Source organism: Phaenicophaeus curvirostris, chromosome 13, assembly GCF_032191515.1.
Source record: "Phaenicophaeus curvirostris isolate KB17595 chromosome 13, BPBGC_Pcur_1.0, whole genome shotgun sequence".
Taxonomy (NCBI): Eukaryota; Metazoa; Chordata; class Aves; order Cuculiformes; family Cuculidae; genus Phaenicophaeus; species Phaenicophaeus curvirostris.
Window position 1 is genome coordinate 15,544,508 of NC_091404.1, and position 27,097 is coordinate 15,571,604.

A 27,097-nucleotide genomic window follows, 5' to 3' on the forward strand; every position below is an offset into this window, starting at 1 on the left:
GCTGCTCAGCCCTCCTATTAGGTGATCAGGAAAAGACTTGCTATTGGATTCCTTTTGACTTATTTCTCTTTTACCACTTTTTATTAACTTCCACCAGAATAAAGTTAAACAATAACATCCTTTCTTCAGAAAACAAACACGGGGCACGGAGGGAAGAAGGGAAAAGACAAGCAAGTCGTTCCAGTTCTCCTTGCCCAATCACTTGAAAACAGTAAGCTATTTTTGGCAGGCTCTGAACATTCAGTCACTGGTATGCAAGATGAGAAGCAAACGTAAAGTAGAGCACATGACAAACCTGCACTGATTGTACATCAGCACGGTTCCAGAGACCTTTCTCCTATTTACAGTCAGAAGACATATTACTTAAACCTCTGCAGCACAGGATAGGATGGAGCACCTGCACTATATGATGGTCTTAAATAATTACAAATCATGATTCCCCCCAAAAATGCACATGCCTACAAATCCCACCAATACCACGCCTCCCCAAAATACCACCACATCGTTATTTCACTAGAAAAAGAGACTTTCACAATTCAGGTATTCCAGCTCTGCACCCCATAAGAAGTGACAATGGCTTTCAGTGACAATTGGCTCCACCAGAGTTTCTTATTCTCTTGCAGAACTCTGAGGAACAAAGTAGAAGTGACAGCAGCTCAGAGCACTGTATATAATTACAATTAAAAAAATTAACATTTTCAAGGCAGAACTGTAGCACAGCTTGGCCAGATGAGATATAAGAGCACCATAAGAAACTTCTTTGTCTACTGAACATAAAAGAGCTGTACAGAAATCCACAGTAGATGTAAAATCCAAGGAAATAAATGTTTCTGTATAAGTAGTTTGACAGCACATTGACAGTGCATGGAAGTAAATCCAGCCTAAGCTACTCGAGCAAACATTGCAGCCAATAGCAGTGAGCTACATACAGGTGCTAGGAATGGGGTGGGAGCTCCTAGCCCCTTCTTAGATTTTGATTATTCCTGAAAAAATGACTGATAAAAACAAAATCAGAAGAAAGCTCTCCACTTGTGTGCCTGCTGGGCAGGTAAGAGCGTTTGAAACTGGCTGCAGATCACTTGAAGCTCATTCTACAACACTCCCTTCTCCCACCAGCCATCCTCCCTGTCCTTCTGTTAAACTTCCCTTCCTGGTTCTTTCATACCTTATTCCCATTTTATCCTTCAAGTCCTGCACTTTTTTTCCTTTTATTTAACAAAAAACAGAAATACTCTTAAAGGTGAATTTTCCCTTAAATTTTAACAGAAGAGGAAAAGCTCCAAGGATTCAATACACAAAATTGACACAAAAATAAAACAAAGCCAGTTTAGTGCTAATTATCACCAGATTTGCAAATACAGGCTACAACCCCCATTCCTCATCCCTGCTGCATTGCTGGGGAGGTGGGAGGAGTTGTTAAAGCTTACACAGAAGAGAGAGAGAAGCCAACCAAAGCAGTACAGCAGCGCTATTGGGTTCCCTGTACTGGCATCCAAGTGACATGCAGAGAAGTAACAGTCACTTCACAAAAGCCAGCAAATGCCTGTCGACCACTTGGGTCAGATGAGGATTACACCGTGTTCAAGTTTGATTGGATCCTGCTAAGCCAAAAGAAATTTGTCCTAAAGCGGGTGGTATTTTTGATACATGTGCTTTTAGTTACCAAGTACTGGTTAAAAAAATTATTCTTAAAGCAACCAACAGAGCCTCCTATCAATTACATTAAGCTTCAGCTGAAAAGCAGCTAAATATTACTTGGGCCATGGAACAGAATAATGTCTATAAATACACCTTCATTTCAGCTTCAATCACAACCACAGTGTCAAAGGTAATGAACCACCATTAGTTTGGATTTAGTCGATCTTGAACAGCGCATGCATGATGCAACCCAGACCAATGTCAATTCAATTGCTATTTCAGGAATATCTCTTCTTCCCACTTCATCTCAGTCCCTCTGCTCCCTCCCACCTCAGAGTGATGCTCCAATTATTCAAACAACGTAAGCAGCATTCAATACATGCCAGCCCTTTCTTCGTTTAGGACTGACCTTGCCTTATACATCACTCTCACAAAACTAATTAAGTGGAGGACAGTCTCACTTTACACTCTCTTCCTGAGAAGAACTGAATTGTTACCTGCCTGAGGGTGCAATTCAAATTATTTTCACCTGCTTTTATTTCAGCAAAACAATACAAACAGTGAGTAAGAAACCAGATCAGACAATTCAGGGAAATCCTTCACCCGTTACCATACAAAAGAAAGAAAAAAAAAAAAGAAAAAAAAAAGAAGTATTATTGTAAATAACATACTCCTTTACTCCTTTAGTTGTTTCATTTTGTTTTCAAACATATGTCTTTTCATGCAAGCTTGGTCAAGACATGAATGGAAAAGTGGGGAATTTTGTTAGGCTAACAAAGCCGAGGAGAGGAAAACAATGTTTATGGCACACAGACCCTGGAGATAGGCTCAACTAATAGGGATCCTAGTGGCTAGGAAAGCTTCAGTCCCAAAAAACAGATTTGAAACCACTGAATCCAGAAGAGCTTCCACAACCAAATCACATAAAACGTAAGCACCTCTTAATCTCAGGGTAAAACAGAGCAATTTTTTGTCTCCAATACACATTGACTCCAACACAAAGATCTTGGTCTAAAAATACTTAGCTGTAGGTCACCTAGGATGGGAAGCTTGTCCTCCCAGACTTAAAAATGTTTTGTTAGCACGCAGGATTGACCACACATCAAGATTCACAAAGGACTTTTTAAAAGCATGGATTCACTGCTTGCAGAGAAGAGACTGAATTTGCCATGTCTTTGCTCCAGAGAAAATGGTTCATATAAATTTGGAGCTATCTTTTCCTAAACACACTCTAGCAACAACACAAAACGAGGAACAGAGGAAGAAAAATAACATCCATTTGACCCAGGACTACATTGCATCACAAAATCCCCAAAGCATAGGGGTAAGACCAATGCCTTGCAGGAAATAACAGTACATGGTACAAATACATCTAATGACAAGTCTCCAGCATATTGTGGGTGGCCACAGATCAGGGATGCCAGAAGCCTGAGCCATACAAATCCTTATGCATCTGCTGTGGATGCTGGTAGTCACCCTTTTGCAGCCCCCTGCAATGTTCTGTGGGACTACTCATCCCCCAGGATTCATATGCCAGGGAGTCTTTCCACTAAAGATGAGATTTGGCACCTGCCAGGAAGCAACTACTAAGTTTTCCTCTAGAAGCAAAAGAAGTTTACCATCTTTTATTACCTTCCAAACAAGACAAGTTCTTTGCCATGAAGAGCAGCCATACAAGAACATACAGTATAACAATCCCTGAAGTTTAGAGCTTGTCCCTAGAAATACTGCCTTACTGTGGATTCCTTTAGCTAACACTAAAAACAACCACAGAGCATCAGCATGAATGCACCGGCATCTTGATTTCAAAGGCCACTTCCATTTTTTAATTGCAGGTGTTTTACCAACAGATGCCAGGGGCCGCTGTCTTGGGATTTAGAGTGAAGGATGTTTCTTTTATACATGTGTATTTTATAAAGAGTTACTGCAGCTTGTGGAACCAAAACCAGTCACAGATAATGAGTCATAACAGGAGGTAGTTACTGTAAATATTCCAAGCATGGGCACATTAACAACCACCCACTAATCAGAGGCAATGCCACAAGCAGACACAGAGAACTCCCACTGGTGTCAACAGGAATTTTGAATGGATCAGGACCTCAGCCAAGAGCTGAGTATCTATTGTAACCTGCAGCATCAATATCCAGGATGGGGTGGGCCGTGCCTCAGATTTTGGCTGCCACTTTCCAGTGGGCGATGCAGGCATTGATTCAAAGTTGATCCACAATCTCAAATTTCAGACAGGAGGCACAGAGATTTCTAATGTGAAGTGAACAAAATAAAAGCATTGAGTTTAACTACTCACTCTTTAGTGTAATTAAATGTTTATGATACAAACACAAGTTCTGATACACAAGTCAATAGCACCAATTGACCACAATGAGACCCAGTCTACTGCTGGCAAACATCTGCCTAAACAGAGATTGAAGTTCTTGTGTCAAACAGCAGCTGGTGGTGAAGTTTGGTGGGCCTTTTTGTCTGGGATGCAAAAGAACTGGCACCCAAATTTCCCATAACAATATAAAGAGATGCCCTGCCTCCCACTTGAGCCAGCCAAGCAGCAGATTGGAATGCTAACATCATGCTCCCTTCCCCTTTCTCATGGAAGTCCGTATTTGCTGCTAATTTTGATTCAGTGGACTCAGACCAAGACACGGTCAGTTTACACATTGCCTCTGTGCTGCTCTTCTTCAGTCCCTGAAGTAAGTTGCTTTCTCATGATTCAGTACTATAGAAATATAACTGTTGAGATCAGCTTCTTTATTTTTGTCAGCTTTTCTACAGATCTTTCAATCATAAGCTGCATTATACTATATTCCCATAAAGCCAGGAAAAGCTGTAATAGATACCTCAAAATTCAGACTCCTTTTTTTTCTGCCAAGTTCTTTCTTTAAGTGCTTTGTTTTCTGCTGTCACTGAATTAGAATAGTACATATACTTCCAAAGTCTTCACCCTCACTGTCACTATTTCAATACACTTTTCTCAGATTAGAAGCTATCAGCTTCTAAAATGCTCCTATTTTTCTTTCTGGAGAAGAAAATATACTCTGCATTTTCTCACTGCTTATGGCTGGGGTTATCAGACTTCAGGGCAAAGCTATTGAAGTTTCTTGCAGTGAGAGCATGGTGACAGGAAAAAGACACGCACACCCACCCCGCTATGTCTGCATCGATGGGGAAGGCAACGGTATATAATCCAACCAGTAAAAAGAAAAACAAATACAGGCGAATCCGTTTCCCGGATTTAGTTTCAGATTCTCCTTGGAGGAGCCACACAAATTGCAAAGCAGCCTCTGGAAAAAGTCTGGCTGTAACACTAGACAGCACGAGCACTTTAAGGCCCAGATCCAAAGCATAAGAATTTCAGTAGGTCTCGGATCACTTTCTAATGCCCTATATTCTCCTACTGCCCCATGCCTCTCCTCCAAATAAAAGGTTATAAAGTATTTAATTCAAAATGGGTTGTCTTGATACAGCTCAAAGGCTCACTGGCGACACTGGATATACTTCCCAAAGTGCAAAGCAAAAGCTTTTTGAGGGGGGGTTGGGTAATGTCACCCACCCTGCAAAGCACACAGCTCTCCACACACCAGCTAGGCAGCAGGAGAAGAACCCGACCAGCGGGAGCATCAATTCTGCCAGTGGAAACACACTTAGGGTTATTTCTTGTGCACATAACTAGCCTCCATTGAAGAGCTGTTACCAGCCATCAGACTAGAGCTGCAGGATGCTGAGCTGTTGTTACTCAGATCCTCATACTTCTGCCAACCCCAAAGAAGTGAGAAGAGACGTGGGAACCAGCTCCATCCTTGAATCCACCAACACAGATGGGACAAAGGTACTCTCTGAAACACGCCACTTGCTACCACAAACAGCCTCCACGCTGGAGCAGCAGCACTGTCAATCTACACTTGCAAGACAGCTCGGAGGCTACCTGGGCTTACACAGTGTCCTACAGCTCTCTGACACTCACACAATTAAAAAAAAAAAAAAAAAAAGAAATCAATCCATGTCAATCTTATCCATCTACATTCACAGTCAATGCAGCATTTTTGCAGAAAGTGAACGTGTGCATCCCTGACTTCATTATGTTAATCCATAAGCTCTATTTAGATGGAGTTAGTTAATTCTTAAACATCCACAGCCAGCTTTAAAAGCAAACAAAATTTGAGCAAAACAGTCATCACGGGGTTTTCTAGGCGTGACTTACAAGTGGAGCTGACAGACTCTGAAGTGAGCAGTCACTTTCCTCTTTAGCTTAAGAAAAGAGATGGGGAAAAAACCTCTTTTTTCTTTAAAAATAGATTTTGGTACTTCTGTTACACCTGTGCAACCCAGCTGACACCACCACAGGCTTTAGGAGAGAGAGTAATTTAAATGAAAACACCCATTTCAAGACAGTATCTACTTATAGTGGATTCTGCTGATTGCTACCAAAATCCATTGCCTCAAGGTTCTGTATCAATCAGGCTTTTCTATAAAGACCGACCCCAAAAGCTCCCTGTAGAAAGTGCCATTCAACAACTTCCACAGAGCAGCTCCCTACATTAGGGCTGAATATGCCTCCACCCCCCAAATTCTGTAGAGAATTACAGCAAAGTCTCCTCTCGTGCATGACACTGTAATGCACAAGAAAGCTGTCAGGCTTTCTCATTCCTGAATGGTTCTCACTAACAAAGCACTCCACATTTTTTTAATGTAAATACAGTCCTGGGACACCTGCCTTTAACACAGGTATTAAAACTACATCATAAGTCCTACAGAATATGTGGTACCTGACGACATCACCACAATTAATTATGTGGTTATACTGTTCTTTGAAAGGGTAGTTAACTAACTCTAAAACAGGCTTCTGTCAGGACTGAAGTATACCCAGTGCCACAGTATAGCTGCAGAAATATTCAGGAAATGGTATCCCATCCTTTCCAGGCAAATTACTCTTTCACTGTATCAAAAAAAAAAAAAAACAAAACCAAAAAACCCCTCAACAGTCTGTTTTAGTATGGTTAGATCCAAAAATAAACATTCCTATTAAGAGCTGTAATACTTATAATCACCAAATAAAAATTCAGGTGGTTCAGAGGAAAAAACATTGCCTATTTTAATCTACTACACAAGAGGCTGAAGAAGGCCATGCAGCCTATACATTAACTGGTAAATAGTACCTCCTTACCACTGTACCTTGCTCCTTTTTAAAAGGATGTTTCACAGACCATAACCATCACTCACCTTCCTACAGCAGTACCAAACCACCTCATACGTTTACTGGCTCCTCCCAGTATTTAAAACTGCACCTTTACTTTGTGATAACAAAGAAAGTTTTCATACGAGCTCAGAGTGTACCAGCATCTCCTGGATGCAGAGTATCAGCATCAGCTGTTTTTCTTGGGATTCTCAGAACATACACCTTCTGGTACACTGTCACCACAGAAATCAAAGCCTTGAGTGCTTAAGTTACTACTGACTCATTAAGAGCAGATACAAACACCTTTGCCTCTTTTGAAATACATGTGTCCCCAAACCTATACTCCAGCAATTTCCAGCATGAAGTTTAAGTATCATTAACACTTGCAATCATATCACAAAATGGAATATGTAAGTTTGATTTAAAAGACAGGCTTTCATACAAGCGCGGTAAATTCTTTTTTTGTGTAGGATTATAACACAGTTCTAAACCATGCAAAATAATTGCTCAGAAAGGCAGGAATCTTTTGTTCTGCATTGCTTAATAAATTATTTAAAGAGCACTTTAGTGAATAAGGCCACCATAAAAAAAAATGCTCAACATCAAAGAAAGTAACATAAAGGCAAACAATATTTATTTAGAAAATGTAAGGTTTTGCAGAGCATCTGAATGGTGAACTGTATTTTGTTATTGTGAAAAATAATAAAAAAATCTGATGCAAATGCTACAGTTCTGAACACAAGTGAACTGGAAAGACAAAGTTGGGCGGAGAAGAGCATTAAAAGAACAAAACAAAAAAAAGTCTCACAAAACCAGTGTTAAACAAACTGTCAAAACCAAGAAATCAAGAAGTTTAAAAAGAAATTATTAGCTGTTTTGATTTGGCCTCTCAGGCCACTACAAAAGTAAATAGAGAGGTGCTCGTTACATTCCATATAACTAGTAAAAAAGGAGCAGTTTTTTCCTTTTCCAGGGAGGCCACGAGCATGCAGCTGGGTACCCCACGAGCCCCAGCCTACTACACAGCTGCTTCCTTAAGAAGATACATGGACTTATCTACAATTTCACAGAAAAACTACTTACTGGAGATCTACGCAGCGCACACACCTCAGCTACTTAATTGCACACCCTCCCATAGCCCTGAACAAAGGTAACCCCTAAGAGCGAGCTGTTCGGGGGATGCAGGGGGAGAACCACCTGTGTGGAGATGTATCCTCAGAGCAGGACACCCTGCATGCAAACACACACACACTGGGAATGCATCCCTGGATCGGGACACCCTGCATCACACAGGCACCTCGGGAATGCATCCTTGGAGTGGGCAACCCCATTTCTGAATGCACACACCCCCACCCCAGGCAGGCATCCCATTCCCACATGCACACACCCCCAGGAATGCATCCCCGGAGCGGGACACCCTGCATCACACCTCGGGAATACATCCTTGGAGCGGGCACCCCATCCCTGAATGCAAACATGCACCCCAGGCATGCATCCCATCCCTGCACTCACACTCCCTTACACACATACCTCCTAGGAATGCATCCCCAGAGTGGGACAACCTGCATGCACACACATCGAGAATGCATCCCTGGAGCGGGACACCCTGCATCTCACACACACCAGAACGCATCCTTGGAGAGGGTTCCCCACCCCTACAAGCACACACACACCGGGAACGCATCCTTGGAGCGGGTTCCCCATCCCTACAAGCACCGGGAACGCATCCTTGGAGCGGGTTCCCCATCCTTGCCTCGCCGGGCTGGGGCAGCCCCCCGTTCCCAACCCCATCTTGGGGCGAAGGGGGGGTCCGCACCCCCCCAGCCCCCCACCCCCCGCCTCCGCGTCTCCATGGCGACGGGTCCCCGCTCCGTAACCCGAGCACCCGGCAGGGGAGGCGGCGCGGCCGAGGTGGGAAGGAGCTGGTTGGGGGGGGGGATGCTCCGACTTCCACCGGTGCCGCATTGAGATGCTCCCACACGCCCCGTGCCGAGGGGCTGGGGCAGCACCGGGGACCGGAATGGGGGGGTCCCCCGAGCCACGGACTCTGCCCGGAGCTGTGCCCCCCGCCTCCCCCCCCCCCGGTAAGGTCGGGCTGCCCGCAGTCGGGCCGGGGAACACGCTGTTTATGGGAGCGGCTGCGCCTGCCTTACCCTTGGAAGCATCTTTCTCTTCTTTGGGCTTGATCACCTTCCCGCTCATAGACCCCAGCTTGGGTGGGAAAATCCCCAGGAGCGTCGCGGATTCCGGCTGGACCCAAAGAAACCTCGGGCGGGGGGCAGCGTGCGTGCGTGTGGGGGGATCCTCTACGGCGAAAAGGCAAAAAATAACACCAACAGAAGGGGAGAAAAAAAAAAATTATATATATATATAGAATGAGGATCCGGCGAGCTGCCCGCTCCCCGGCGCGGTGCCTGCGGGAGCGGAGCGGGGCGCTGAGCGGGGGCCCCTGCGCCGCTCGCCGTGCCGGAGACAAAAGCGATTTTCTCAGTGTCTGCCTGGCCTCGGCCCCCTCCTTCCCCCCGCCTCCCCGGCTCTGCCTCCCCTCCCCAGGGCCAGGGAAGCGCAGCCGGTCCTGGAAGTCCCACCGACCGGGGGGGGGTGGGAGGGAAAGCGGGGGGTGGGGAGGGGAGGGGGGGCTTTGGTTGTTTGCTTGGGTGTGTTGGGTTTTGATTTTGTTGGGTTGGTTTGTTTGGTTTTTTTTTTTTCTTCTCTTTCTTTTCGCATCCTCCGCTAATAATAATGGGATGGAGCAGCAGAGCTGCAGCCGCGGATGGGAGGAGGAGGAGGAGGAGAAGGACGCGAGTCCCCGGCACTGCAGAAGAGGCTCCAGGTTTACGCTCGCCAGGTGGGCTGGAGCTGCCCCTTCCAGCCTCCCCGGGGACCGCGCATCCCCATCCTCTTCCCCATCACCCAGCCCGCACCCCCGTGAAGCGGTCCCCAGGGGGGCAACGCGCATCCCTGCTGCCTTTCAGCCCCGGGACGATGTCCCCAGCGCTGGGGGGGTGGCACAAACCCAGCCTGCCCTCCCCCCTCGGGGAGCCGCTGCCACCCCGCATCTCCACAAAGAGGAGGCTCCGGTCCCGGGGCTGTGGGTCCCGAGCCCGGCAGCCTGTTGCTGCCGTCCCGGAGTGCCAAGAACCGGGGGACACGGGGAGGGAGGCTGGAGAGAAAAGAAGGACATCGAGTTCCCCTTAACCGGGGGACACGCCGAGCCCGCGCCGTCCCGCTCCCCCCCACCCTGCGGTTCTGCCCCGGGGTGCAGAGCAGGGCTCGCTTTCCCCCACCTCCACCTTCCCCTCGGGGGAAAGGACCTCCCCCCACCCCAAGAGCAGCCGCAGCTCCTCTCACCTGCGCGACAAAACCGCGTCCCCCCCGCCCCGTCCTTCTCCGCGGGGGCAAAACTTCCTTCGAGAGGCACCGCGGGGCAGGGGCGGAGGGAGGCGGAGGAGGGAGGGAGAGGGGGGGGAAACCCGATGCAGCCGGCACCCCTTGGAGCCTGGCCCTGCTCGGCAGCGCCCAAAATAAAGTGCTGGGAAGAGCGAGCCGCAAAGAGCCTGCGGGAGCCCCTGGGTGCGGACCCCCCCCTAACCCCACCCCCAAAGAAAGAAGTCGGCTATTTGGCGGGGGGGGGGGCGGCTCACACTTCGATGGATTTCACCGAGACCAGCGGGGAACAAGGCAGAGCTGGAAACCCCTCGGGGGAAGGCAATCTGCTCAGGGCACGGCCCTCACCGTGGCCTCTGGGCGCTCCCCCGCTTATCCTGGCTGGAGAAGCACCGCTCCCCGCCGGGAGATGCCGGGGGTCTCCGGAGCTGGCAGCGGTCACCGGGGCTGCGCGGCTGCTATTTATTTATTTATAGAGGAGCCAAATTCCTCCCCTTTCCCCCCTCCCTCCGCTCCAGGCGGGGACAGCTGAAGGCAGATCGGCTTACCGTGCCCGGAGGGGTCCCAGCCTTGCTCCAGCCCCAAGGGAGAGGTGGCTGGGCTGCCTGGAGGCAGAGCATCACCTGGGGAAAGGAGCTAAAAGAGCTACAGCTGGCCCCCAGCATGGGGTAAAGTCTCCTTCCCACCTCACCCAGGTGGCTGCAGATCAGGTGTGACTAGGAAAATCAGGGCTGTTTAAGCTAAGAATGAAGAGCTAGGATCAAAACTGCCACTTGGAACACCTTCATGATTGCACTTATTAAAGTAATTTTCCCTCAGAAATGCACAAAGTACAAAACTGAACCCCAAGTCCTTGAGTACAGCTCCTCCAGAGCTCCATACATCTGTCTGCTCCATGAGCAACCTCTGCTGTTTCTGGAACCAAGGAAGTGTCCTGGCAGGGTCAGCTTTGCTTCATGGAGATTCACTGCCCCAGGAGGTGATTGAGTCACCATCCCTGGAGGTATTTAAAAGGTGCACACATATGGCACTCAAAGACATGGCTTGGTGGTGGACTTAGCAGGGTTAAGTTTATAGTTGGACTTGACAAGTTTAAAGGTCTTTTCCAACCTAAATGACATTATGATTCAGTGAGCCCTCTGATGATGGTGGACTTGGAGTACTCTCAGTGTAAGGCTGTTTTATTCGAGACTTTTCAGTGATTATTTCTTTTTTTAACCTACCAAGAGGATAAAAAAACCTGGGCTTTCTCTTAGCTGTTTCTCTCCAGTCCAACTTGGACCACTGAAACCAGGGAGCTGGAAGTAGAGGAGTGGGGAAGGAGAGATTCTGCTGTTTATCTAAGCCAGTGTTGCCAGAAGTAGCCAGCGATCCCCAGCAAGATTTCAGCTGTTCAATACAACTTACCCAGACCCTGATTTTCCAAAGCACTTGTAGTAACTTTGATGAAATTACAGATAATTCTCAATTCTGGTTCGAGGTCTTTCCAGCACCAGAGGCCCCCGATAAATGCTGTGCTTAGTAATGACAGTGAACTTGCCTTATGTTAGTCATTCTCACCTTTGCCAGGAGGTGTGTTAAGCTTCACAGGAGAGGTTATTACATTGATCAAATGAGGCTTCTACATTCAAACTAAACGTTGGAAAGAGTCAGCAGCTCAGCATGTTGCGGAGGAAATGTACCTACTTGTGGGCACAGTGAGCTTGGCCTGCTGTTTTGAATTGAGTTAGTTTTTCCCCTTAGTAGCTTGAAAAGCTTAGAAGTGTCAGTTAAAACAGTAATAAAATATGCATGTTATGCATGCAAGATATAAGGAAATTTGCATGAAGGTTTATTGCAATCTGAGTACAATTTGCACAGCCTTTACTTTTAAAGCTTTCTCAATGGCACAACCATTCTAGTGGAGAGGGTATACGAGGTTGGGGCACTGACTCATGTCTTCAGATTCCCTCATCACCTCCTTGCTTCCATGTGAGTGCCTCTGGATTTAGGGTAAATCATGTAAGGTCTGGCTTCACAATAAAATTTTGTTAGCTAACTCGTAAGTATTTAAACATTCATTTGAGCCTGATTATCTCTGTACTTCACTTTCCCAACTATAGTAGGGAAAAGTGCCACCTCATTGCTTTACAGCTATACTAGTGAAAGCTGAGATGCACTTGGACACGGTAGTAACAGAACTGATATGCAACAAGCTACATACCACAGCCAGGTTTATGCAGAACCTTGCCTGTATGTGGCCCTCACATGGAGCTTCCACCTCTCACTGACAGTGTTCTCAGTGTTTCTGAATTAGAAACAATTTCTGCACCTCTAAGTAAAGTAAGCTACCTGGAGGAAGAAGTTTTAGTGAAGCTTAATACAAAGAAATCTGATTTGTCCTGTGCAAACACTGTTTAGGTGCTCCATATCCACCTAAGTGGTGAGGGAAGGTTTAAATTCAGGACTCTCTTGGGGGCGGGGAGAGGAAAAGAACAGGATTTAAGGTCAAACGTAGTGGATCACTGTAGCTACACATCTTTCCTGCTCTTCCCAAGATTTGAACTAAACTAAATCGACTGACAGCAAGGCAGCACGAACAGTTGAAGCATCATCTATACCCTTTTATGGTTTCTGGGCGCTCCTGCCCAGAGGGACAAAGACCCCAAGCACAGCAAGATCTCACAGGCTCCGAGTATGAAGTGAAACATGAGGCTTTTGCAGCCCAGACACACACATAGCAGATTATATTTGGGCTGTCCAAATATTTTCAGCTCAGGATCGCTCTGGAAACACACACGACAGAGCTGACATGCTGCACAGAGCTGTGCCTCTGCAAAGTGTATTTATTCCCCCAGAAACATCTCCCAGAAGGTTCTAACTTGGCACAGGCTTGGGTAAGTCGGGTATCATTTACAATCTGAAATTGTAAACTCGTAAGTGCTTTTATACAACACAACTATTGCTGCTTAATGACCAGTAGCTGTATGGTTTGTCCATTAAACACATACTCAAGCCATGAACATGCTTTTCCTATCCTTGTAAAGTATCTACAGAGACATATATCCCCTGAGGATTTCTGGAACTCACATAGATACAGTGTGGCAGCGCTGCTCCTCAGAGTACTTTTTTTTTGGTTGTTTGGCTTATTCTCAAGTTGAAATTTCCTCTTTTGCAGGCAATGGTTTGTAAAAGGTCCAGATTCTGTTCTTTTATATAGTGGGAATTTTACGTTATGCTTTTAAATCAGTCCAGTAAGTTTGAATTAGCTTTGTCATGATGGTTCCTGGTATGTTCCCAGTTAAATCTGAAGTGAAACTCTCCCTGCATTCAGGTGGAGCAGGATTAGGCCCTAAATCTAAGATTCTAGACCTGATAAAGTCTCACTAATACAAGTACTTACTCCTGATTTCAGATTTTACCTTCATATTGGTATCTAGAGGTATCAATTGCATTATGATAAAATAAGTCAATGATTAAGTGGCCATTTCTAAAGTTTTGTTGATGCTGTTGTACAATGATGCCTATAAAATGAGTCCAAATAAATCCATCACACATCTCCTCATTGCCTGGCCTGCCACTGTTTTTACTGGAATGCTAGGACAGATTTCTTTACTACCAGCTGTGTGTTTTAACAAAAACTGTGAAGATTTACAGATGAGAGTAATACCAAACACAGGGCAAAGCACAGCCTAATCTTTAGCAGGCTCATCCTTGTTTTACTGGTTGTTTAATTTGATCCCCATATTATTTTTACCATTCATATTCCTACGCAGTCTTAAGCGCTACACAGAGAAGCTTTTTTTGGCAAACAGCTTGCTGTGCAGAATTTTCCTGGTTTTGATTGCCAAAATCCAACTGCTACATGCAAATAGGGTTCCAGCTAATGGATGGTAAGGAGATTGCAGCTTAATTTCTTTAAATAATTCAATCTGATAAACAGAGAAGCCCTAAGCAGACACTAGTGGTAAGGGGTAATGATCATATTCATGTAGTGAGTCTCTCACCTATTTACTATGAATATTTCAATTAAAATTAATGGACATCTAACATTCTGTGCTGCGACCCTGACACTTTGCATCGCTTCTCTGGGCTGAGGAATGTGCTCAGCACCTGGGAAATGGAGCATCTCACATTGCTATGCAATGATCCCTCTGGCTGATCAAGCTTTGTGAACTGCAAAGCAAATCCCGATCAAGGCTACTGGATCAAGCACCACACTGATGTAAAGCCTTTAGCACTGGAGATCAAAGTCTTCCAGATCATTGGAAGTCTAAAATAGACCAGTCTTGATGATCTTTTCTCCCTGCATTTCAATACATTTGCTGAACCACATCGATCACAGTTTACAAAACCATCATGCATTTCTGTAACAGAGTATGGTATTAATTTTGGTGTCTAAGTGAAAAGAAAAAGAAAATTCTTCTTACAGCTTTAGAAAAGCCCACAGAGTAGTGGTTTAATGTACAAAGACCATCTCTCACATGCAACTATTTAAGAAATCTCATTCCCTTTGTACCATCACATCTGTCAGACATCACAGCCGCTACACATCCAATAACCATTTATGACCAGCACACTAAAACTGAGGAACATGGGAAACATGAAGGACACAGATCTGTAGGTAAATGAGGCAGCAACATCACAAAGGGAGAATGCAATACAAGGTCTCCAAGTGCTTTGCAGGACATTTATGTAAAGCCAGCACTGGCAGCAAAGCCTGAAACACTGCATGGCTTAGCCACTACCTATGTGCTAACCTTGAGAAGCAGACAAACACCTTTGTGACTCTGAACTGGTTCCTTTTTTCTCATCTGTGCTTTCACAGGTAAACTCAAAGATGCAATGTCTCTTATGAAGTCTCTTCATACTACTGCTGCCAGACAGGACCCAGTTGAGAACATCTGTGAACCAATGATGCCAGCTAAGCAGTTAGGGCTGCAGCTGCACTCTTTACTATCACCTCCTCCACCTCTCCTGAAGTTTGCACAAATGCAGAAACATGCAAAAAGCGGGTGAAGTTAGGACCTTGCAAAAATAACAGGCAGCTCAATCTCTCTCAGGTGAGGCAGTGGAGAGCATAATTTCAGTTTAAAGAAAGTTTTTACTCCATAGCATTTGTTAGACACCTACAGACTCAACTTTTACAGGTGGAGTGGGAAAAAAGGGGGGAAGAATTCAGTACCCTAACTGAAACCAAGTATCTTGATATCAAAAGAGATTTTCACCCAAGGACCCTTTCCCAAGGCTGGTGAAAGGTTTATTATAGAAAGCATGAAGATGAAAGACCTTGGAAGTGGTTCCTCTGCTATTCATAGCACAAGCAAAGGATGAAGATGGTTGCACACCCCTCATGAACATAATAACAAGAAGAACAAATCAAACTATAGCTATCACTCACTACTTTTTACTGCACAAAGTAAGAGGAAAATGCACTTCTTCACAGAGCCCATCATCCTGTGCATTATAGTTTTCCCTTTATAGCTCTTCCTGTTACTTGGACAAGTCTTAAAATCTGAAAGGCTTTGAAGTTGAGCTGGAACAGGAGGTTTGATGTTTGCCTCCGCCAAGGTGCAGACTGGCAGTGGCAGCTGATCTCACTCCTTTGTACAGCTGTGAGAAAACAGTATCTGAGCAAGAGGCTAGGGAGGCAAAAAGTATATGATATAATTCTTGGCCTGAAATCCAGAGGTAAACTCAGATGGACATGAAGTCTCAGTGTGATGGGAGATTTGACATTAAAACCTTGGGCCACCTGGGTAATAGGCAGGCAAGTTCTGTGATGAGCATTAAATGATTGATCTGAGCCTTCCCTAGAGTTACACCAGAGTCTCAGACACACAAAGCTAATAGAGCAACAGCAGGAAAATGATCATCCTGCGATATCTGAAAGGAAACTTGCTAAGTAGAGCTGTAACATTATTGCAGTTTTGCAGATGCAATTATATTATAGGATAACATTCTTCAAGGCTGACTTTTTCCTTAAGCAGTAAAAATTAGTCAGTGTTTGATATTTACAGTCCTGAGAAACAGAGAGAAGAACATAATGATACTTTTTGAGACTTATTATTTGGCTCAAAGGAATCTAAAAAAACCAATTATGCTCAAAGTTCAGAGTAGATCCTTAAAGGAAAAATTGAAAGATGTTAAACTGGCTCACGAAATCCAGCTTAAAAGAAAATGTTAAGTGTTGCAAGCAGCCTACAGTGCATAAGGCAAGATATTTTCTGTTAATTTGAACATACTTGTACACGCTAAGTAGTCTTAGCATTCTATAGCCACAAAATAAGTTGCTTTCCTCTGTCTTGAACCTATTACTTATTAATACTTTCTGTTCCTTTCCTGAATGAAACTGTCTTCCCCTTCAAAGCTCTTTGCAGTTCATCCCAGATGCCTCAGTTCTCTTTAACTTGCAGAAATTTTAAACTACATCTCATGGAATTCTTCAGGCATTTCCTTCACTAAGACATGAGCTAGGGTAGCGCTCACCTAGGATCGGAGGATGAAGCTCACCTATGTTACACTGAGCACTTACAGGCTGTTTCTGCTGCTCCCTCTGGTCATGGCACGATGGCCATGCCACACGTCTCCAAGGCTTCCTGCTCATTTCCAACAGAGCTGAACTTGTAGCTACCTCAGAAACCTCTCACATGTCTTAATCAGATGGCAGCTGGTATTTCTCATGTGTCGTCTTTGAGGACAAGCAAAACTTTAGCTCTGCAAGTCAAGTATTTCATGACCTGAAGACTTGTTACAAAGCAGACTCCAGGTAAGTTGGGGGATTTGGATTTGTTCAAGGCAGAGCATGTAGCTACATCCTCCCTCCTTCAAACTAGCACTGAGTGTAGGTCCTTGCCTCACCAACGCAGGAGGATTTTGCCTGCATGTCCTTTGTGTAACAGAAAACCACAAACACTTTAGGAGATGTCCCCTGTTCAAAGAACTGCATTTGGAGGTCATGGCTCTGAAAGGGAAAGAATTTTAAACAGGTTTGTGTGTATTTAAAATCTACTTCTAAAGTTCCTTGTGAACTGTGGTGACATAATTGAATTTTTTTTCTGACTTTTTGCACTTGACTCATTTCAAAGCAGTAGCTGAACAGTGCATTCAGATCAGGAATGTTGTACAGTAACTTGTACACTTGTACACTTGGCATTTTCACTGAGGCAGGGCTGCACCTGGGTTTGGTGTTGGTGACAACTGTCACGTGTAGCTACACCTTGATTATTTCTTCTCATGCTGTTCTGCTTTGGTCTTTTCCTGAGCCATTGCTAGATACTGCCTTGGAGCACCATTAGTGGTGCTTTTAGGCTCAGCTCCCTGTTCCCCATTTCTCTCCTCAAAAATTATTCCTAGGTGTATATCCTTCCTAGTTTCTCGTGACACTATGATAACTGCAGATACATTATTTATAGGCATGAGATTTGGCTTTCTCTGCCATCAATCTGAATGCTCCCTCAGCATCTTTTAATAGCTATTGCTATTTTGTATCCCTTTTTGTTTTTTTCTCTAGGGAATATGCCAACAGGGATGGGGCTGAAATCCTTCTGGATCAGGAGCAGAGACAAATGCTGCTGTTTATAAACACTCTGAGGCTAAAATTAGCTGGAGTCAGAAGAAGAATCGTTTATGAACTTCAGGCTCCCTGAGCCATCTTGAGGAACATCACAGGCATATCAACACATCTGCTGCTGACTTAAATAGCAACTGGCATTACCTCAACCCCCTGAGTGCACCCGCCCCACCAGCTGACTTCTCCACATGGCACAGCCCTCTCCTCACCATAGACTTACCAGCCTAACAACACCACCACAAACTATCAAGTACATTTTCATCCAAAGGAACTCCCCAGATCCTTCTTAACTCCTTACAGAAACTGGAAGAAAAGCCTTGGTCAGCCGGAATACTGTCCCACAAAAAGGGGAGGGTTTTAGGGTCTGGTTAAACATTGGAAGACCAGGAAAACCCTCACAACCCGAGCAGTTTTTAAGCAGGCTTGTGCTGCGCCTTTTCAAGCTTGAGGGAAAACTAAGCCACGTTGGATATGGCAGACAGAATTAACTAGGATTCGTAACCCCTACATACGTCTCTCCTTTCAGCAGTTACAGGCAATGGCATATAAAAATGACCTTGGCTGTGTCTGAAGGAAAATACAACAACAGAGAGGCAGTTGTATGCTCAAACAGTGTGTTCAATAAAATCTATGCTTTTCAGAACAGGCTGCTGACCAAATGCCAAATGATCTGAATGTATCATGTCAACAGTTAAATTCAAGTCTTTGTAGATCCTAAAGTACCGTCTTTTGTTGTTGTTGTTGTTTTGCAAAGCACATGAATACATTCAACTATGATTCTAAAGCTTTTTTTAAAAGGCATTGCAAAACCATGGCATCTTGTATTTTGGCCATCTACCGGCTTCATAAGAATGAAGGAGAATCAAATATATACAGAAGTAGGTGGTGTATTCTAAAAAGAAACAAACGAAAAAATAATGTTACAGCCAAGTAATGCAAACATCTTTAGAAAATGTCAGAGACCAGGACAATACTATTGGAGTTTTATTCAGTGTTGGAAAATGTGGTCACTTCTTTTGAAAGAGGAAATTCATGCCCATGAACCTGAGGTTATGGGAGGAACTTTCAGAAACTACAGATTTTATTTAAGAGAGAAAAATAAGTGAACTGAAAAGTGTGATTCCTCTCTGTTTTGTGTACTGGCTCAACATGGGAAAACCAAACATTTCCATCTCCACCAAAGAAATGAAGTGGAGAGAAGAATTCAGTGAGCAGGGATTGCACCCAGGTTCCCAAGCCTGGAGATCAAACTGAGCTTATTCTGTACAACTAACAAGATTGGTAGCACTGCTGGGACTTTTTTCCTTAAGAAGAATGACATCTGTAATGAGCAATCAGGATATTCTGGACACATAGCTTTGTTGACTACGACTCCTTACCACCCCCTACCCTTCCACTTGCTCAGTGCTTTCTCTTGAAGTTATCCCCTGAGTATAGAGGAGCTGCTCCAAGGGAAAGAGCTTCACACAGTCCTGTCTACAAGGGTTTGCATAGGACGCGTTCATTCTGGTGCTTGTGATTGCTCCACACCTGCTTTTTACAGCACTTTCTCTGCAGCAGATTCACGTAACACTATTTGAAAAGCCATTGATAACAGGGACACCAGCAGCATCAGCAGCAGGCACTCTCCTCCCAGGACATCCTGATCGATCAATGCTCCTCAGGATGCTGCTGTCACTGGCCAGCTCCTTGCACAGCCTCATGCTGTCAGATGTTGTCAATTTGAAAAATGATTTTTTTTTTTTTTTAATCCTCATTCTTATCTAACCCTGGACATTAAGGTGTCATTCCAGTTTCAACTAATTGTAATTTTGTGGCTACTTCTCCACCAATGTGGAAGAGGAAGGACCCTGCTTCAACTCCCTCCTGCAGGAAGCATGGCAAAAGAAAACATCACGCAGGTGGGAGAGAAACACGTGGCCAGGCAGCCAGTTGCAGAAGCCACCCCTCTTGTGAAGCCACCAGCAGCAGCAGAGGTGTGATTTGGCCTGAATTGTCCCAAGGAGAGCACTCAAGGGCTGTAAAGCCCTGACTCTGTTGACCCTCTCAGTAATGGATATGGGGACACCCGAGGCACATGTCAGGCAGCAGGACGCGGGGAGGCTGATGCACCCAAGACCACCCCAGGCCAATGTGGCGATAGCTCAGCCCCCACCAGCCCACCAAAAGCCCCAGATCCTATCAGACGTACACACCAACCCAGAGCTGCTGTATTTAGAAAGCAACAGCAATTCCTTAAAAGAAGCAGTAAGAGTCAAAGTACGTGACTGGAGGCACTTTTGAAAGAGCCATATCCCTTCCATTTAAAGTGCAGGGCTTGCCGACGTTTCCATTTCTCTGCCCTTGGCAGAACACGCACGTGTACAACATGTCATGTCCACAAAATACTTGGCTGCGATTCATATCCCCCAAATCCTTACCATATGCAAAATATCCCATCCACTTAAGCAGGAGGATTACAGAAGTAGGAGGAAGCTTAGCACAAACAATAGCTGTGACCAAACCCAGCACGCACGAGTGATTTGTGGGAAGTGCAAGACATATCAAAGATGGCAGGTGCTGCTCTTGCTTGCGAGCTATTTATACTCACGGAGTCACTCCGTAAACACTTCTTGCTTTAGTGCACTAGCAGGATTCTTTTTCAAAGGAATAGGAGAGGTGTGGAGTAAGATTGCACGGGCCAAGTCTGTCATTTTAAAGATAACCGAATTAAGTATTGCATAAAAATCCCACTATGATATACAAAGAGGAGTAGCCCGATATAACTAGCTTCAAAGTAGGGAATCACAACAAACAAGGAGATACATAACAGGGGAAAAAAGGCCCAAAAGGAATGGAGAGGAAGCAAATAAAACATTTTCCTCTCAGAAAGCACTAATCTTAGAGATCCAGGCTTTGACAGGATTTTGTTTTTTATTTTTTAATTAAGGAATCACTGTCTCCCACAGGAGGGAAACATATTTGGTGAACAGGACTCGGCTGCTTGCTTTGAAGGGGGCTCTTGGCCCCAAGGAGTGACCCCCAGGTCTTTGGCACATGCAGGGCTGCGGGAGGAGCCAGGAGCCCGCTCTGCGCAATGCACCAGCCGTGAGGCATGGCCCTGGGCTCTTACAGCAGCAATACTGCATGGGAAAACTGCTCTCATACCTTTCCCTCAAACCACTGCAGGATTCAGTCACAGGATGAAGGCTTTTGAATTCAACTGGAAGTAAAAGCTGAAAACCATGGGGTGTGGACCACCCAGGGACATCATCAGAATGGGTCACAGCATTTCTCAATTGGAGTGAGATGTTGTAAAACCCAGGATTAATCCCTTGCATGTTCTCCTTGGACTCAAGGAGGAGCAGAGATGTCACCACAATCTGCACCCTGCATCCACACTCCAGCATCCACGCTGTGAAAACACAGGGAGCTGCGATTCAGATGCCCTCTCAGTGATAACACCCCCAGCACTGTCATCCTCACTTGTGTGCGTCTGGAAATAATTGTTTGAGAAACTGCTATTTCTGACTCACGACTCCAGTTGTGAGCGCACGTACGATGAAAAGGTTAGCGCCTATGTTATTTACATGTCAGCACAGTTCAGAGGCACTAACAAAGGTTAAAGAAAGCAAGGAAAGATGAGTGTGACCTATTCTTTGTAGTTGTGATCTTAAGTGTTTTAGCCTGGCAGATCTCCATTAAAATGAACAAGAGTTTCTCTGCTAAAGCTGGAAAATTCACCAAATATCCTTCTCCTTGTGTTTTGTTATTACAGCCGTGTAGTTTTCAATTGCTCCTCAGACACAGTTCTTGCAGGCACGAATTGCATCATTACCCATTATTTTTCTCGCAGTACCAAGTATCACTGTCACCGTGTTGTAACTAAGGCAATAACACAAGTCTCAGAAGTGATTTTGGAAGAAAAAACAAGCCTGATTAGCAAGCATCTTCGTTAAAGCAAACTACCACAAGTCATTAATCATAGAAGTTTCTAATTTCAGAAATAAGTTAACGGAACTTTAATGAGAAAAACAGCTTTTAAAAGCTGCCACCGCAAGACTGTATGCATTAAACTGGAGAGTGTTGCAAAATGACTGATTCCATTACCAGTTCCAGGAAGCACTCCACCAGAAGCAGCTTGAGGAATCTATGAAATCTCTAGACTCCTTTCAAAAATTCTACTTATTTATGGTATCTGGTATTCCAGGACATGTGTGGTACTTTCGCACATCGAGCTTAGGTCACTGTCTTTGTATGACAGCAGATGCTTTTATAACTAGTGAAGCAGATTCCATGCCACATCCCAAGTGGTTTTGGCTGTTGGGAGCTGTCACCCTTCCTGAGGAGTGCAGCGATGCAGTGACTTCCCACAGCAAGAAGGCTGTTGGAGTCAGAGGACAGCCCTTGAGCACCCATCTCATGCATGGTGCTGTTGTATTCCCACCTGTCCTTTCCTCTAGCTTCTCCACCCATCAATAAGAAGGTTGGAAGGAGAGGAGGGGAGCAACGAGGGGTTGGATATGGCCATGGCTTATCCCCCCAGTGCCTGGGTTCCTAAGGTCTCTTCCAGACCAGTGTTTCTGCAATTAATGACCTCAGGACACCAACATGGATGCATGCATTTAAATCCAACATAAAAGGGAAAGAGAGAGATAGTATCTGCTGGGGAACTGCTCCTTTCTAGAGTGACATTAGAGCGGAATCCTTGTACTGTTGGTGCAGGAAAACACAGAGACATCAATAACTGAAGACACTTGGCAAATCAAAACAAATATTAGCAATAAGAATGTGTTAGAATGCCACTGCGGGAAACAGTCAAAGGGGATGCTTAATGCCATTTGCCACATTTGGTCTAAGCAAAAAGTCACTCTGAAAGGGATAAAAGGTTTCCTGAGAAATATTCAGCTATAACATTACTGCAAGTGAAACACATTGTTTTGGAACAATCCTTGTATCAAAACTATACCCTGCTGACCTTCATGCAAACAGATGTTCATTGGCAAGTGGCTAACTGTTGTCTACTCATGGCAAAAGCTAATGTAAACAGAGTGTTGTGTAAGGCACTGCCTGGATGCTGCTGTTATCAAATGACAGCATCGTCCTGTCAAAGCAGAGAGCCAGCATAGAGAGACCTGCCAAAGCGGTGCTCACATACAGTGACATGCACTTTGCAGGTGTCTCGCTCCTCATCTACAGCACAGAAAAGGTACTCAGACCACCTCCTTCTCCCAAGAAGCATTTTCAGGCTGGTTTCCCAAAACAGTGAGTTTATGAAAGGGTGTGCTGCTAGCCTGTCATCAGCCAACATTAGCAAAATTTGCTAGACAGGCACAGGTCACAGCATTGTCTTCATAGGAAAAAATCAAGGAGCCACAAGGCCTGAACTAGTTGGGAAGGAGGCTTGAGCTGTGCCCGAGGAACCCTGGCTTTTGGGCAGAGGTGAGAATGTGCCACATAGCATCTCACCCAACCAGCAGCAGATTTGTTCCCCTTTTCTGTTTTCCCGCTGGACCCTGGGTAAGTGACAGAGCCAGAGGCACTGAGAACAGCTTCCCATGATCAGCCACCAATCACTTTTACGGCAGAGATCTCAGTCTCTACACCACTGTCTGGTCCTCAGAAAACAGCTCTCTCCCCAGAAGCGAAGGAGAGGGGAACACGGATGCTCTGTAGGCTGCTATGTGCCTGCATCTTGCATTGCCACCTAGTGACTGGCACTATAACCCAGCAGCCTTCTAGCTTGGGGCAATAGTTTTGCTCTCATAAGAATAAAATCACCTCTAGCAATCACATAGACAGGAGTTGTCTGTCTGCTCACCCAAAACTCCACTCCACTGACTGCCTTAATGTCTCTCCTCTGCTGTCCAGACACCACAAAACCACAGGATTTTAAATGAAAACATTGAGTGGTTAATGTAGCAATTACTAATCACAGCGGTTACCATTAAAGCAAAAAGCCAAACACACCAGTAACGTGCACGGGAGGGTCAGATGTTTTGTTCTGCAGGTGAGTTGGCTTCACCAAATATCATGTGGAAATCAACAATTCAAGTGACTTCGTCCCACTAAATTTAAACTAGTTTGACTATAGGCAGTTTAAGAATCTTTTTACTGTGTTAGTCTGTCCCACATATCATCATATTTGTTTTTCCATTAAAAGATAATTAAACCAAGCATTGGCAGCCAATAATTTGAAAAAGAGGCATTGCATCAACTAAAAACTCCCTTCCTTGTGTAAAGAGTTACATACACTTGTATTTATTGATGTCTAGTGTGGAAAGATAATGCTTCTCAAGAAACAATTCAGTTTCTATTCCTGACATTGGAGCAAAGTTGTAAGAACAATTTCCATCAAGAATACCTAGAAGAGCTGCATCTTCACAAAGAGGGGATGAACTGAGAGCTCTTTACTAATGACTTCTAATTCACTTCCTCAACACCTCCGGTAATGAAGTACTGTTACATTCACAATCATGAGTGAAGCACCTACTTCTTCTCCTTCTGAGTTTTGCCCAGTACTTGGTTTCAGTTTTTCCCTTCCCTGACTGAGGAAGAACTCAAAAATACCACTGTACTACCTGGGTACCTTTGGTCCCCAGGAAAACCAGGTTATTTCTAGGAGAAATATTTGCTCTTCGAGCTCGCTGTTTTAACTGTGATACTAGGAATTCAGGAAGGTCAGCAAGAACATCAAGCCAGCACCCTCCAGCAAGAAATTAAGGTTGGAAATTGCCAAAAAGTCACATGGAGAAATACAAGAAAGTCTTGTGCAACCCAGTCTTTTTTTCCTGGAGGATTGCAGTACTTGATGGTACATAAACCTTGACTCCTCACAGATCTAATGATAAGCACTGAGGTTGTTTACAAACAGTGTGCTGTACTTCAGAAATGAAGCCCTTACCTTTTGCAATATTTCACAACTTATTCCCAAATGCTGCTGTATCACAAAGGGCTGAAAACCCACAGCACCAAGAAATTGCTTCCTCCACAACAGCTCAGGAAAACCAAGATGAAGTCCTCCTGCCCGCTAAGCCTCCACGACAGACCAAATTAGTGAATGTGATTCTTCATATTCCATCATTCGGTTCAGTCTAGGCCAGTTCATCCCTGCACTGTGGTTTCTGGAAAGAGGTGCAACTACATTCAAAACGTAAATGGCTGTTTCTCTGCTTAGGACTGCAAGATTCAGACTTGCTCCGAGTCCGCTAAAGTAGAGGCCATAAATGCCCTTGCCAGGCTGGGATTCATTTTAATTACACAACGGCTTCTGATGCTGAATGTTGGCTTCTGGAGAGCTCTTCCCATTGTGTCTCATGTGTCATGCAGGATCAAAACCCTGCAGTATTTGCACAGATGTTCCTGTTGCTGGCGTACCTGTGCATGAAGCAGCCTCCCTGGTTCATCTCACACCAACCATAATTACAAGTCCAGTTCTCCTGGTCTAGGGGAGGGGAGGGCAGTGTTACAGTGGATTATACTACTTATTGATTACTTTCATAGCTTTTCACCCAAACTAGATGTCTTCATTCTAGACTGCAGCCCTTCTCAGTGCTGTCATAAAGAAAATAACGTTCCATAATACATTTTGGTTAGTCACAAATTGTCCATTTGTCTCTTTTCCCCTCTTCTGTCTCCTTTTTCCTACACTGTTAACTAGGTGCTAGAAAAGCAATGCCGGACCTGTGCCAAGTCTCAATCATAAAGACTAAAATTTCAATTAAAAAAAAAGAAAGTCACATCATCTAATGCTAGGCAAGAAGATGCTCTAGAAACACAGTGATGATGCTCGTGAGATGCTGAGCAGATCAGAAGAGCGGTGTCTGTGTTTCCAGATGTTGCAAGCATTCAGGCTTGAGGACTGGCCCATCTCACCATCCTCCCCATGACCTATTAACAATGCCTTTGTCACTATAGATTAAATAGCAACAAATCAACTCTCATAAAAGCCTCTTGTTCTATTCCCTTTTCCCCTTCCCATCTTTCACCAGTACATTAGCCAGCTGCAAATGCTGATTTGCATTTGCTGGGCAGCAGAGCCAGCGCCCAGAGGATGCTGTCTGGGGGCAGGGGGAGGCTTCTGCCTGCAAGGCACTAAAGTCCCTGGACCCAGGGAAACGTGGCATTTGGCAGCTGCATGGCACTGACGGCTCTTTGTTAGCTGCTTTTCAGGGTCGGGGTTGTGTAAAGTATTAATTATGATCCTGCAATTTCCCAGACGTACTTTCAACCATAAACCAAGCTGAAGATACAAGATCTGTTGCAGAATGATACCATAAAGCTGCCATTCAACAACAAAGGGAGAAAAGGTCTTATTCCGTCCTGTACACAGCTGTGTCTTCTTTGATTATCCCCATTTGTTGGGCTGCAGAGACACAGACCCATCTTTTGTACAACACCAGTTGGTAAGTGTTTGTGGCAGGGACGACACTCCTCTCTCTCAGTACAGGACACACTGAGTCTGCACAATTTTGGGAGTGTGGATGCCTCTCTAGTTTGAGATGCTCATAGCATTACATTCACTGATTCATACTGTCAGCAGGAAAATCCCAATTACACTCATGAGGGGAAGAACATTCCCATAGAGAGGAGAAGGTGATGATGTGGGTGCTCCCTCGGTAGCCGCAGGAAGGGGAGAAGGGGTCACCTGTGCTCTCTCCTCCATCTAACGTGCTGCAGCTCAGCAGCCACAATTAGCACAAGGAGGAGTTTTTAATGGACTAACCACATGTCATTCATGTTGGACCTGACTTTCAGGTACTCTAATCACAGAGATGAAAGGGTTTTTTTGTCCATCTGTGTCCGAGGGAGTTTTGCATCCATTAGCAATTATGATAATGGATCTATTTCCAGAGAATTAATTGTTCCTTTGCCCAAGTCCTAGAAAAGTTTGCTCTAAAAATTAATTACTTGGCATATACAATATGCTTAACAGTCAAGTAATAAGCTAATTTTCAGAGAATCCATGGAGGGCCTCCCAGCTTCTCAGAGAAGTTTCTGAATACACACTGAAAAGCCAGACGTCTTCTCACAGTTCCTTTCTCAATGTATTTGACAGCCTCCTAAAACCTGACCTGGCACTGGACAACTCAGGACTTGGCAAACAGCCCAGGCAAGCACAGAGGTATTAAAATAAACTACATCTGCAAAACAATCCTCCCAAACAAGCAATTCCCTCCTCCCCAAACCCCTGATACTTTCCCAAGTGGCAGCATGCATTATGTCTGGAAATGGGTGAGGATAATGCCAATAAGCAGTGGAGAATCAGAATGAACAAGACATACTGCTCTACTTTCTCAATTCACATCTTCCCAGTGAGATGTACAAACAAGGAAGGAAAAAAATACAGCTTTATT

At 44.8% G+C, this 27,097-nt stretch overlaps 1 protein-coding gene across 3 annotated transcripts in view; it reads right to left on the reverse strand.

Moving 5' to 3' along the window:
* Positions 1–27,097, reverse strand: part of FGF13 (fibroblast growth factor 13) — a 290,946-nt gene that overhangs the window by 216,064 nt on the left and 47,785 nt on the right. For 2 of the 3 annotated variants that reach the window (XM_069867762.1, XM_069867758.1), the window contains exons 1-2: positions 10,175–10,322; positions 8,977–9,129 (exon numbers count right to left, since the gene is read on the reverse strand). The exons of the other annotated variant lie outside the window; for it this stretch is intronic. In XM_069867762.1, coding sequence (XP_069723863.1) covers positions 8,977–9,025 — 49 coding nt within the window. In that variant the 5' untranslated portion in view covers positions 9,026–9,129; positions 10,175–10,322. Of the gene's footprint in view, positions 1–8,976; positions 9,130–10,174; positions 10,323–27,097 lie in introns of those variants that run through there. 3 annotated transcript variants of the gene reach the window in all.